This window comes from Suncus etruscus, chromosome 5 (assembly GCF_024139225.1).
Source record: "Suncus etruscus isolate mSunEtr1 chromosome 5, mSunEtr1.pri.cur, whole genome shotgun sequence".
Classification (NCBI taxonomy): domain Eukaryota; kingdom Metazoa; phylum Chordata; class Mammalia; order Eulipotyphla; family Soricidae; genus Suncus; species Suncus etruscus.
Genome location: NC_064852.1, coordinates 24,529,916 through 24,543,337, shown reverse-complemented (window position 1 = coordinate 24,543,337; position 13,422 = coordinate 24,529,916). Strand labels below are relative to the sequence as shown.

The window sequence follows — 13,422 nt, the reverse complement described above, 5'->3', positions numbered from 1 at the left end:
CAAATAGGATGCCTTATTTATGATGATGATGATGATGATGATGATGATGATGATGATGTTTTGTTACAATGACTGGGGTCACCCAGAAGCTGATTGTGGGGCTCCTACAGTCAGCTTTGGTTCAGGGGGGAGTTACACATCTGCTCACAGAAGCGAGGAGGTTCCTCACCTGCCATGTTGATTGCATATTCTTCATTGGAGATGTGGTGAGTGCTACACTATTCATAGCAGTGCTCATATGTACCTGACTTTAAAGTTCTGGGAATGGCTCCTGGGGCACTGTCAGACACACTGTACCTGCACAACTCCTCCAGGGATCTTGAGCCTTCCACTAGAGAGGTTGGAGTGCTGAAATACTGAATGCCTTTAGAGCCCCCCCAGACATATGTACAAGGAAATGAGGGCCCCTTATAAGTTGCTGAGTTTTTCCTAGATGCTTCTAGTTTGTTCTTTTGGAGGAGCAGAGGTCTACTAAGCTCAGGAGGCCCAAGTTAGAAGGTTTAGTAAGCTCTTGTTGTTAGTTGATCATTCTCTAGTGTTTCCAAACACTAGGTGGCTTTCAGATATACATTGGTGTCTAAATTGGTTCTTATGGGGATGACAGTATTTAATTGTCTAGTAATTCTAAGTACCAGTAACGATTGCTGTTATTACTGCTTTTGTGGGGCATATTTTTGGCTGCCAGGCCTTCCAGAAATACAAGAAGGTGGAGCAAGGGTGCACATTCTCTCTAAAAATTTATTGGTTATGGCAGCCCAAATAACATTATATTTGAGTTTTAGTCAGGTGATGTCTCTGCAGAGAGCCAGAGAGGAGTGGTGAGGCTGGTCCATTGTCAAAGCAGCAGTTGTGGCTGGTGGGTGCAGTTGGCGTAGCTTCAGAGGGGCTGGGATTTTACTTGCCCTTTCCTCCCAGATTGACATTTTCAGCTGTGCAACCAGTATACCCATGATTTTGTATGGCTTGGTATGTATCTCTTTCAAGAATAGAGTGAGTCTATAATGCTGCCCAAATGTAACCTGATGACTCTTATGGAGACTTCCTTTAACTGTTTTGATTTCTGTACTTATAACTGGTCTGTTCAAGCTATCTTTTTTGTGGGGAAAGAGGAGGTTTGGGCCACACCCGTTGGCACTCTGGGGTTACTCCTGACTATGAGCTCAGAAATCGCTCCTGGCAGGCACAGGGGACCATATGGGATGCCAGAATTCAAACCACCATCTGTCCTGAATGGCTACATACAAGGCAAACGCCCTACCATTGTGCTATCTCTCCAGCCCCTCTTGGTTCAGTATTAAAAGTTGTATGCATCTACATATGTGTTCATTTCTGGGATGGAAAGGTTGTTGAGTGATACAACACATAACTCACATGGGTGAGATCCTGGCTTCACTACAAGAAAAGAAGTCTATTTCGAGGTTTGTTTGCATATAAATCTAGAAATTCATTATTGTTTTGTGCTTCTTTGTATTTATTTAAAAACCTATTTTTTATTTTGTTGATCTTCTGTGTCATTTTTTGTTGCTGTTTCTATTTTATTTACTTTTGGCTGGCTAACTTTCATTCTTTTTTTCCTTCTTAAGTACTTTATATTTTTTATTTTTTTAAACTTTTTTTATTGATTTTTGGGCCACACCCAGAAGTTACTCCTTAATCTGCACTCAGAAATCACCTCCAGCGATATGGTCCACAGGGGGACCATATGGAATGCTGGGAATAGAACTCCCTTGTCAGCCACATGCCAAGTCAAACGCTTTACCACTATGCTATCTTTCCGACCCTCTTCTTAATAACTTTCATTCCTTAGTTCTTTCTAGTGTCTTCAAGTATAAGGTTGTTATTTTCTTGAGACTATTTTTATTTATTTATGTACATCAGTATTGTGATGAATTTCTCTCTTTCCCTTTAAATACTGCTTTTGCTGTATCCCATTTTAACTGATATCTTGTGTCTTTGTTTTTATTGTTCTCAGAGGAATATCTTACTCTTCTTGATTTCTTTTTCTTTGTTTGTTTTTTGGGGGGGTTGTTGTTGTTTTTGGGCCACACCCAGTGATGATCAGAGGTTACTCCTGGTTATGCGCTCAGAAATCGCTCCTGGCTTAGGGGACCATATGGGATGCCAGGGATCAAACCGAGGTCCGTCCTGAAACAGCCACTTGAAAGGCAAATGCCCTAACTGCTGTGCTATCACTCTGGCCCCTCTTCTTGATTTCTTGGTTGACTCCAATTACTCAAACATTTTTTTATTTCCTTTTGCTGTTAATTTCTAATATTATGCCATTATGATTGGAAAATATTCTTGATATAATTTCAATCTTCACATATTAAGGCTTCTTTTGCATCCCCAAAAATAATGTATTTGAGAATGTTTCATATTTGCTTGATTATAATGAGGATTTGCGTGGGAAAGGGTAGATGTTTCTGTCTATATAAGTCCAGCTCATTGGTTATTTTATTTAATGCCACTGTTTGCTAGTTGGGTTTTATTTTTTTGAATGATGACCTGTCCATTGTTGTAAGTGACATGCTGGGGTCTTCAACAGTGCCTTCACTATATCTCTGAAGGTCTTAATTGTCTTGTGTATTTGGGTGACTCTTGTCTTGGTTACATCTATATTGATTAGCATATCTTCTTGAGGGATTGATCACTTAATATGATCTTTGTTCCATAGTCTATTCTATTTAATATAAGAATAATAGTATCTTTTTCTCTGTCCTATTGTCTTGGAACTCTTTTCTCTAACCTTTCATCTGTGCTTAATTTGTATTTGAAGTGAGACACTTATATAAATAATAATTAAGAGAGATGAGGGCCGGAGAGATAGCATGGAGGAAGGGCATTTGCCTTGCATGCAGAAGGACAGTGGTTTGAATCCCGGCATCCCATATGGTCCCCGAGCCTGCCAGGAGCGATTTCTAAGCATAGAACCAGAAGTGACCCCTGAGTGCTGCCGAGTGTGACCCCCCAAAAACTAATGAAGAGAGATGGTTCATGGGGGTTTTGAAAAATAATTTAGAGTGGCTGCACTGTGCATTTTGATTAAAAAATTTAGTTTAGATCATTTACATTTAGGGTTATTACTACTATATGGACTTACTCACTACAATTCTAGCTTTCTTTTTTTTTTTATTAATGGGTATTTTTCCCATTTTGAACATTTGAAAAGGGAAGTTTCTCTTTGCCCCCCCCCCTTTTTATTGTTTGATTTTTGAGCCACACCTCACCGGTTACTCCTGGTTCTGTGCTCAGAAATCACTCCTGGCAGGTTCAGGGAACTGGGATTCGAACCAGTGTCGGTCCTGTGTTGCCTCATGCAAGGCAAACGCCCAGCCACTGTGCTATCACTTCAGTCCTCTGCCCTTTTTTATTTAAAATTTGAATCTGTCATTTTAGCGTTTCCCACCAACTGGGGGAGCAGAAACCTTCACAAGCTTCACAATCTTTTGCTTAGGGGGCTGCTTTTGTGAGAGCTGCAGCAACAGCAATTGCTGTCTTTTTAGATGCCTGCTTAGATTTCTTTGGTTCCTTGGCAGCCCTGATAGTTTGTTCCCACTGAGCCTTTTTGACTTCAGGCTTCTGATTCTTCTTGGTCATTATATAAGCAAGATATGCACCTGTGATGGCCCCTTGGAACTTGACTGCATGACAAGTTCTGAATTTCTTTCGACTGTGTCTTTTTGTGCTTTCTTCTGTAGAGGAAAGTCCCATTTACTTGCCAAGGATTTCTCTTGGAAAGGAATGCAGACTTCTATTTTGCATTAAGGAACTGGAAAAATTTTTCATCGACTCTGGCATAGTACCTCCCTGGTCTAGAGTAAATTTTGTACCTGCTGAAACAAGTGCTGGACCTTCATGACTGTAGTTCCCAAGTCTATTGCAGATGGTTTGCTTTCTTGAATGTCTCTCTCCTTTTATTCAATTTTCTTTTAAATGCTCTGTCCAGATGTTTGTTTTATTGTTACCATAGTGATTGCATTTTACTTTCCATATCTTAGGAAATCTCTGTGTGTGTGTGTGTGTGTGTGTGTGTGTGTGTGTGTGTGTGTGCTACTACTGATCATCACTTTAATGTATTGGTTTTGTCCCTTCTTTAAACCTTTAATTTCATCTCTTTTTCGGTTGTTACTCTAGTTTATTGAAGTACATCAGAATGAAACTCTAATTTCATCTTAAATTTATGGTTATCTTCTATCTCTGCTATATTTGTTTTTGTTGCTATCTTACTATTCATCTGCTTGCTCAAGGTTTTGTGATTTGTTTTTGTTTCTCCATTTCATATAAAAGAATTTCTTTCACATTTCTTACCCAGCATGTTTGATAATAGTAATCTTTACTAGCCCTGGTTTATCTTTTTAGAAGTTTTTGTTTATTCATCATTTTTGAGTAATTTTGCGAAATAAAATATTTTTGACTGATATTTTCGAGTAGTATAGTCCACTCTCAATTAGCCTGTAAGGTTTTTGTTGAGAAGTTTGATAAAATCCTAATGGTGATGACTGGTTTTGCTTTTGGTGGTGTTGATGGTGGTTGGCTGGTTTTATTTTTGGCCTGTATACCATATCCAGCATTAGTAGTACTACTCCTGGAGTAGTGCTTGGGGATTACTTCCAGGGTTGCTGGGGACCAGTGCAAACCATATACACTATCCCTTTAAACTGTCTCCCCAGCTCCATTTATGTATTTTTTCTTTGTCCTTGACTTCAGTATTTTTTTTCTTTTATTGCAGTGCCAGGGATTGAAACTGGGGCTTCATATAGTACCAAGCCCATAAGCTGGAATGTTTATTCCTTTTTTCTTTTAGTTTCTTGGGCTACACCTAATGGTGCTTGGGGCTTAGTCTTGGCTCTGTACTCAAGGATCCTGCCTGGCAGGGCTTGATGGACCAATGGGATTGAATGAAGATTAGTGGAACTTAAGGCAAGTCCTTGGCCCATTTTACTATCTTTCTGATCCCTAATATGGACTTTTGATAATTTAATAATAACATATTTTAATTTATGTCATTTTTTGTTCATTTGGTTTTGGGCCAGACCCACTGACACTCAGGGTTTACTCCTGGCTATGCGCTCAGAAATTGCTCCTAGCTTGGGGGACCTGGATCATGTGTCCTGGAGCTGCATGCAAGGCAAACATCCTACCACTATGCTATTGCTCTGGGTCCTTATCTTCCATTTTTTAAGAAGGCAGAAAAGTTTATTGTAATGTGGAAGAAAAAGCAGAAGGAACTCCCCATGTCTTGAACTAGACAGAGCTGTTTACAAATAAAGTTTTTCAATTTGTGCGATCATATTTTCTTCAACTTTATATATACCTTGTTGTGCAAGATTGAGTTCATTTATTTTACTTTCTATGTAAGATTCATACCAATACCTGTTTGAAATTTTTGTCTGGGTGTTTTGTGACTTTTTTGGTTTTGGGCCCCCCCAAAAAAAATTCTGGTGATATTTAGGGATCACTCCTGGCAGTGTTTTTGGGAATAGATGTAATGCCAGGGATGGAACTTGGGTTAGCTGCTTGCAAGCCCAACACCCTGATGCACTGTCACTGATATCTGATGTACTATCATTCCAGCCCTAGTTTGAATTTTATTTTTATTATCATATGCTCTTTGTTTGCTTTTTTAGTCTTGTTTGTTTTGGTGCTGTCATGCTCAAGGCTTACTCCAGGCTCATTCCTGGTGGAGCTTGCAGACCAAATGTGGTAGTGCTGAGGACCAAACCAAGGTCATTAGAGTGCAAGGCTAGAGCCTTATCTGTTTTACTATCTCTCTTACCCAAATTCATATGCTTTGAAATAGAGACCAGAGAAAGAAAATATGATATAATATCTATGAGATTAATTTTTAGTTATGCTAGCTCCTGTATTCTGGTCACCTAAAGGAAAAGAAAGAGGGCTGGAGAGGTGGCACAGTGGGAGGGCATTTTTACCTTGCATGCAGCCAACCCGAAACAGACCCAGATTCAATTCCCAGCATCCCTTATGGTCCCCCAGGCCTGCCAGGAGAGACTTCTGAGCCCAAAATGAAAAGGAAAATGTAAGAGAATAGAGGGAGGAGGAAATTGAATGAAGTTTAATATAAAGAAACAAAAGTAAAGGCATCGTCCTTTTTCATTTTTGTCTGTTTTCATTGAGATGGTAAAAAGAAAAGAAATGGTAAGTGTTAGAAAAAAAGAATTTGACTTGGGGCCAAAGTGATAGCACATTAGTAGTGTGTTTGCCTTGCATGCCAACTACTCAGTACAGACCCAGTTCAATCCATGGCATCCTATATGGTCCCCCAAGCCTGCCAGGAGCAATTTCTGAGCACAGAGCCAGGAGTAACCCCTGAGTGTCATCGGGTATGGCCCAACCCCCCCCCCAAAAAAGAAAATAATTTGATTTTATTCACATCCAAATCCTTCCCAGAGTAATTGTCTTCTCTCCTCTCTCTCTCTCTCTCTCTCTCTCTCTCTCTCTCTCTCTCTCTCTCTCTCTCTCTCTCTCTCTTTTTCTCTCTCTCGTTCTTTTTGGTTTTTGAGTCATATCTGGTGGTGCTCCTGGGATTACTCCTGGCTCTGCATTCAGGAGACCATATGGAATGCCGGGATTTGAGCCACTTTCCATCCTGGATCGGCTACTTGCAAGGCAAACGCCTTACCACTGTGCTATCGCTCCGGCCCCTCTCTCCCTTCCTCCTAGCTCTGCCTCAGCTATGACTTTGCCCCTAGGCAAGCCAGAATATAGCAGCCTTGCTTTATGAATTCCCAGACTTTTTTTGCAGCCATAAAACATTCCTTTCTTCTCCAACTGTTCTGACTCCTTAGTTCCTCAGAAGCTATGAATGCGTTAGGACACACAGACCAAGGGGAAATGGAATCAATGAAGGAAATAGTTATCATTCTGCTTAATGGTTCACTTAGTTTATCTTTGTTTTTTGTTTATTCAATCTATGGAATCCTGGTATGAGGTATGAGATAGTTTCTAGGTTCAATTTTTCCCCCCTTTACAAGTAATGTACATGTTTTCTCACAAAGTTTGTATCTCTTTCTCATGTGCTCAATGCCTGTTCATTTTAATCTCTTTCTGGATTTTGTTATCCATTCTCTTGAGCTGTCTGTCTGCACAAGCACGGGTGTTCCACAACAACTTTATCATGCTTTATAGTGTTTTATATTTGGCAGGGCTAATCTTTATAGGTTCTGAATTAGAATTGAATTGTTGTTGTTCTAGTTATTCTTGAGTTGTTGTAGTTATTCTTGCTTGTGTAGTTTTTGAACTTATAGAGTGCCTTATTTTATAATTTTTCAAAGTTTATAGAATAATTTAAAAAAATCTTGGCAACTTCATAAATTAAATTGGGGGAACCTCTGTAACATCATATCTTCATAGCAAAGATGTTATTTCCTTTATTCCTATCTTCCTTAATTCCCCCTTAAGAGAATTTTAGTGTTCTTCACTGGTTTACTTAGGTTTACTTTGGCTTCCCTAATCATATCTGTATTTGCTAGAATGTACAAGCCTACAGTTTATTCTGTTAAGAAGTTTCTTGCATATGAAGGTGAAACAGGATCATTGTCAAAGCAGGTATTGTGGGTAGTTTGTATACCTGGCATGGCTTCAGCAGGATGGGGAATTGGTTGCTCTCTCCAAAGACAGGCAGCTTTAAGCTGCATGTCTGGTATACCCATAAGTTTTCAAAGTTTTGTTTACGTCTCTTTGGAGAAAAGAGTGCATCTGCAGAGCTGATCCAATGCAGACATGGCAACTGAGTTTTTCAGGAAGAATTACTTTTAATTGTTGGATAAACCATGCTGGTGTACCTTTTTCATTCATGGATGCTGTTTGTGGTTTAACCAATAAATATTAAATTATGATGACCAATGAAAAACCAGTTCTTTAAAGCTCTATCAAGAGCTGAAGAGATGTTTTTATAGGAAAACTAGACAAGACTCATTGGCTTGTAATCTGGAAACTGCTTTTACTAAATCAAAAAGCAGAAAATACTTATAACAAATTGAGATTGTATAGTAATTTCTTCTATTATTTTTCAGGAAATAAAGCAAATATGACACTAACATGGGAGTAGAAAAAAAAGAAGTTTCTTGCATTAAAGCATATCATTAACTCAGACTATTCACAAACACATCACTTTAATTATTGTAGCCTAGACTTTGTTTATTTACCCCTCACTAGTTTCAGAAGAAGCAAATTTCCTACGCCCTGCTGTCCTTTAAAACAAGATAAATAAAAAAACATTTTGGCATTCTATCATGACCAAAATGTTAGGGGAGAAAGAGAAGTGTCAGACCAATGAATCATAACTACTTTTCAATCATTTAGTGAATGTGTTGCAGTCATTCCTCTAAATCATATTTTCTTCCCTATCAAGAGCCTGTATATTTGATCTTCACTTGATGGATTTTTTTCAGGTTCTTAGCTAATTATTGATTAATATATATATATAATATATAATATATAATAATATATATAATAATAATAATATATAATATATATAATAATATATATAATATATAATAATATATATACTGTGTTTCTCTGGATGTAATATAACCCCTTGGCAAGAAAATTAGCTCAGAGAGGTGCTTTACTTCTGAGAGGCTCATGTTTAATCCTCAGCACCACCATTTTGTTCACCTGAGTACCTTCAGGAATGATCAACTGGGAGTATTCTCTGAGTAGCACCAGGTGCAACCCAGAGAAAACAAAACAAAATATGATAAACTCCCTTCCCTTCAAAAGTAGATTATAATTTAAAGACTTATCTAAGGTTATACTGTTTAAGCTTAGCTTCTCAATTTTTCAGTGTCTTAACTGTTTTTTATCGTTTTTAACCTGTCTTCCCCCCTATTACTTATGTTTTTATTAATGTTCAATGTTTTTAAATTGATTACAAACATGGTTGTAATGGTTTTAGTCATGTAAATAATGTTCAATGTTTAAAGCACAATTTATTGGTTATTTTGCCTCCCCAAAATGTGTTTACCATCATAAAATATTTGTATTATCATCTGAAAAGTTGATAATGTGTTCATTCTGACTTTGTAGAATTTCCAGAACTGGATATGTTGTTGTTTTCTAAGTGATCTCTAGCAAAACTTATAAGGTTGAAAGTTCTTGCATGAACTTAATTGTCACTGTTCTGTGTTTCAGCCTGACTGGGTTGTTTTGGACCAACCAGATGCTGCTTGCCATTTGCAGCAGCGGCAGCAAGAACCCTCCCCTCTACCTCCAGGATGGGAAGAGAGGCAGGATGTTCTTGGAAGAATCTACTATGTAAATCATGAATCTAGAAGAACACAGTGGAAACGACCAACTGCTCAGTATGTGTTGATGCCTTTTACATTTGCAACCTAGAAACATTTTGACCTCTAATTTTCAGTTGAAAATTTTGGCTCTAATAAGTAGGGATTAATAAACTATAAAAATACTAACCAGGTCCTCCACAAAAAGACTAAGTCTTCTTGAATGACCTCGTATTGTTTTGGTTTTTTTGGCTGTGAAGTTATACCTAGTGGTTCTGATTGCCTAACACCAGCATCCAAACATTCCTTTGTCCTTCAAGCCATCTCCCTGGCAGATGTCAACTTCTTTTTAAATGATTTATGACATTCATAATTATGTAAGTCACAAATACTGTCTGCTTTATTGTATGGTTTGCTAATTATGTTTTTATTTAGCCTTAGGCTACAAGGTTTGTTTTTCTTTGTATTTATGGAATATTAGTTTTTCTATAATTTGTTATGAAAATATGATAGCATATCAATTTCTACAATATGTAATTTATAAAATAACAAAATTTTTATGTTACAAATTTTCCAGACTGATCAATGTATACATAATCTCCAACAGCACAGATCAAGGACAAATATGGCTTTTGAAGTATTCCAATATGTTTATACATATAATGTATCTATCCTTAGTGACATTTTTATTATCAGACTGTATACTTCTCCCATTATGTATATCATCAAATCTACTTTCACTTGTTATATAGAATCTATGAAATCTCTCTTTATTCTTTCACCTTTTTGTTTGTTTGTTTGTTTTTGTTTTTGTGTCACACCTGGAAGTCCTCAGGTTTTACTCCTGGCTCTATGCTCAGAAATCACTCCTGGCAGGCTCAGGGGACCATATGGGATATCGAGATTTGAACCACTGACCTTCTGCATGCAAGGCAAATGCCTTACCTCTATGCTATCTCTCCAGCTCCTACTCTTTCAATTTTTAACACAAATTTGTTTTTATCTATTAATCTTTAAATTTTTGCCTTTGGTATTATGTGTCTAAGTACATTGACAGATATTTTCATTTCTCATAATCTTATATACAAATTCAAGTTTTTTGTAGTGTATTGATCTTTATATAAGGACATTCAATTTCTTTTCTTTTGGGTCACACCTGGCAGTGCTCAGTGGTTACTCGTGGCTCTATGCTCAGAAATCGCTCCTTCCAGGCCCAGGGGACCATATGGAAATCCGGGATTCAAACCACTGTCCTTCTGCATGCAAGGCAATGCCTTACCTCCATGCAATCTCTCCAGCTCCAGACATACAGATTTCAAAACTGATGACATTATGAAATTCTGCCAAATTTCTCTATTGCTTGCATCACTTACTGTAGCAAGCCTGATTGGAGCAGAATTGTATTTCTTTCATTGTAGTTGGACATTACTTTCAACCTGTCAAAATATTTATTTGTGGATTGGAAGGAAAATTGAGCTTTCCCTTAGAATCATCTTTCAAAATTATGTTTTCTCCAGCTGCAGTACAGTAAGAGCTGACTGCTGATTGTGTTTGGAATATATGAAATTAAATAAATTAATGGTAATTTGTTATTAAATACTTGTTAAAAACACTAGGTATGATGGTAGGTTATATTAAATTCAAATAGGGAAATGGGTAGGGTACTCAGTCTGTATCTCCCTCAAATTTAAACATACCTACTTTTTCATATCAGGACCATTAGTGAAAATGACTGAAAAAAGATACTATTTAACTATACTTTCTTCATTTTTTAATTATACTATATTCTCTGTGTCTTCATGCATGGGAAAGTATTCTATAAAATATTATTGTGATTCGTGACTATATATGTGTAACCTATAAAGGTTCAGTTATGAACTTTCTAGAGCTATTTTGGTTTTACTCTTGTGATAACATGGAAAAATAATTGTATTATTTAGAGAACTCTCAGATATGCATTTAACAGGTATTTCTGAACATCTGGTTCAGGAATTATCCTAGATACAGCAATGAGCTAAAATATCATAGACATGTTATACCTTTTTACAAAAACTTTTGCCTCTATAGAAGTTGAAGGTACCCCCATGTTAATCTTTGCATGTTGAGATAATCTTACCCAGAAAAAAATTTTTGGTTTAATAGAATAGAATATATATTCTTTTGGATTTTTTTTTTTTGGTATGTGTGTGGGAGGCCACACTCAGAGATAATCAGGGCCTAATCTTAGTTGTCTGCTCAGAATCTTTCCTGAGACTGATGAGGAACCACCTGGAATTAAACTGGGGTCAGCATGTGCAAAGCAAGTGTCTTAATCTCTGTACTATCTCACTAACCCCCAATATGGGTATATTGTTTTAAATGATTACAGAATTTTTGACTGTCTTTATCACTGTCTCAAACATTGATGGTAACTCTGATACTTCCAACACAGAAACATCTTAACAGATGCTGAGAATGGTGACATTCAGCTGCAAGCTCAGCGTGCCTTTACAACTAGACGACAGATATCTGAGGAAACAGAAAGTTTTGACAACCGAGAGCCTTCTGGGGTAGATGTAATTGTCTTCTCTTCATTGATATAAGTATATTTTAAAAATTGATTAAAGTTTGCAGGACTGAAGTTTATTCTATTTATTTTAGAGTTGGGAAGTTTTAAGAGAAGACGAAGTCACTGTGCGTAGAAATCAGACCTTCCACTCACCTCCACCATCAAGTAACTTGGATCAGACTCATCTTGCAGAAGGCTTGAATGACAGACTCACTATCTGTAGAAATTCAGCCACCAGCCAGCCAGTATCCAGTTCGGTAATATGTTTCTAGGTTTTGTGGCAGCCTCGGGTTTTTGTTTTATGTATATTCAATTCAATAACTAATTTTGACATAAAACATTATTTTAAATGTCATGCAATGGTGTGTTAGAGACCTCAGTGCTTCAACTCATTTTTCAGATATTCCAGCTCTCTTTAGAACAACCATGTGTAACCCATATGATCTTTATAAAATAAATATCCATTATGTTAGTCAATACCCTCCAGTCAGAGACCACCAGCAGTACACCAGTAATTGAACAAATTGGTCTTATTATTCATCTTAGCAGGGAGTACACACCATGAGAAGCTCTGAACGAGCTGTTGGAAAACACTTCAAGTGTTTAGGTTTGTATTTGAAAGTTTAGAGCAAGATTTTAGAAAACAGAGCTTGCTTAGCATTTGAATACTATCAAAGGACTAATAACAGTATCTCATGTCTAATCTATAAAATAACTTTAATAACTGGTTCAAAGGCCGCTTTCACTCATATTGGCCCAGACCATGCATCTCTTATGATTTGTTCATCTGTGGCTTGGACTCTATATTCAGGCATTGTCACCAAGTTGCATATCTTTTGCCTTTTGTCTTTCTATGTGCTCCATCCAAATCATCTGGAAGTCAGGGACTGCTTTCTTCCTTTTCAGTTATCCCAGAGAGATCATAATTCACATTCTCTTTTCGATCTATTTTATTTTATTTGTATCCAAGAAGGGAGCAACTCCAGATGTACAGAACACGCCATATTGACTTTCTGATATGATCATCGTCAGAACTTAGTTATTTTTTCCTGTTGCATGAGTTTTTTAGGCATCCCTTCTATGAAAAACTACACATCAGCTGAAAAGCATGAATGGCTTTGCATGTCCATGCTATATGAAACAATCCCTAAAAGTCTAGTTAGTGAGATACAATTGCAGAACAGAATGTTTTATATGCTACCACTTATGTAAATTATTTTGATGATAGAGCACAAATATATAACTCTTTTGTGATGGCAAACTTGCTCAGCTCAGAGAGAAGAATGGAATTAATGGTATATGTTGTTTTTGTATTCTTTTAAATTTCATACTATCCTCATATATATAACTTACTTAAAAATAAACTTATGGAAGCCAGAGCGATAACATAGTAGGTAGGGCATTTGCCTTGCACCCATCAACCCGGGCCTGACCCAGGTTTGATCCTCAGCATTTCATATGGTCCCCCAAGCCTTCCAGAAGCTATTTCTGAGCAGAGAGACAGGGGTAACCACTGAGCACTGCCAGGTATGGCTGAAAAAAAAAATAAACTTATGGAGCTGAATAGATAATACAGAGAGTTGACACTTGCCTTGCATGATGCCAGTTCAATCCAAAGCACCACATACA

The 13,422-nt window shown here is 37.3% G+C and overlaps 1 protein-coding gene and 1 pseudogene across 4 annotated transcripts in view; one reads left to right on the top strand and one right to left on the bottom strand.

Moving 5' to 3' along the window:
- The window catches only part of NEDD4 (NEDD4 E3 ubiquitin protein ligase), a 91,084-nt gene that overhangs the window by 42,514 nt on the left and 35,148 nt on the right, over window positions 1-13,422 (top strand). For 3 of the 4 annotated variants that reach the window (XM_049773589.1, XM_049773587.1, XM_049773586.1), the window contains 3 exons: window positions 9,154-9,323; window positions 11,677-11,794; window positions 11,886-12,050. In XM_049773589.1, the coding sequence (XP_049629546.1) occupies window positions 9,154-9,323; window positions 11,677-11,794; window positions 11,886-12,050 (453 nt within the window). The remainder of the gene's footprint in view (window positions 1-9,153; window positions 9,324-11,676; window positions 11,795-11,885; window positions 12,051-13,422) is intronic. The other variant, XM_049773588.1, reaches the window with a different exon arrangement.
- On the bottom strand, window positions 3,393-4,171 carry LOC126009312 (60S ribosomal protein L24-like; annotated as a pseudogene).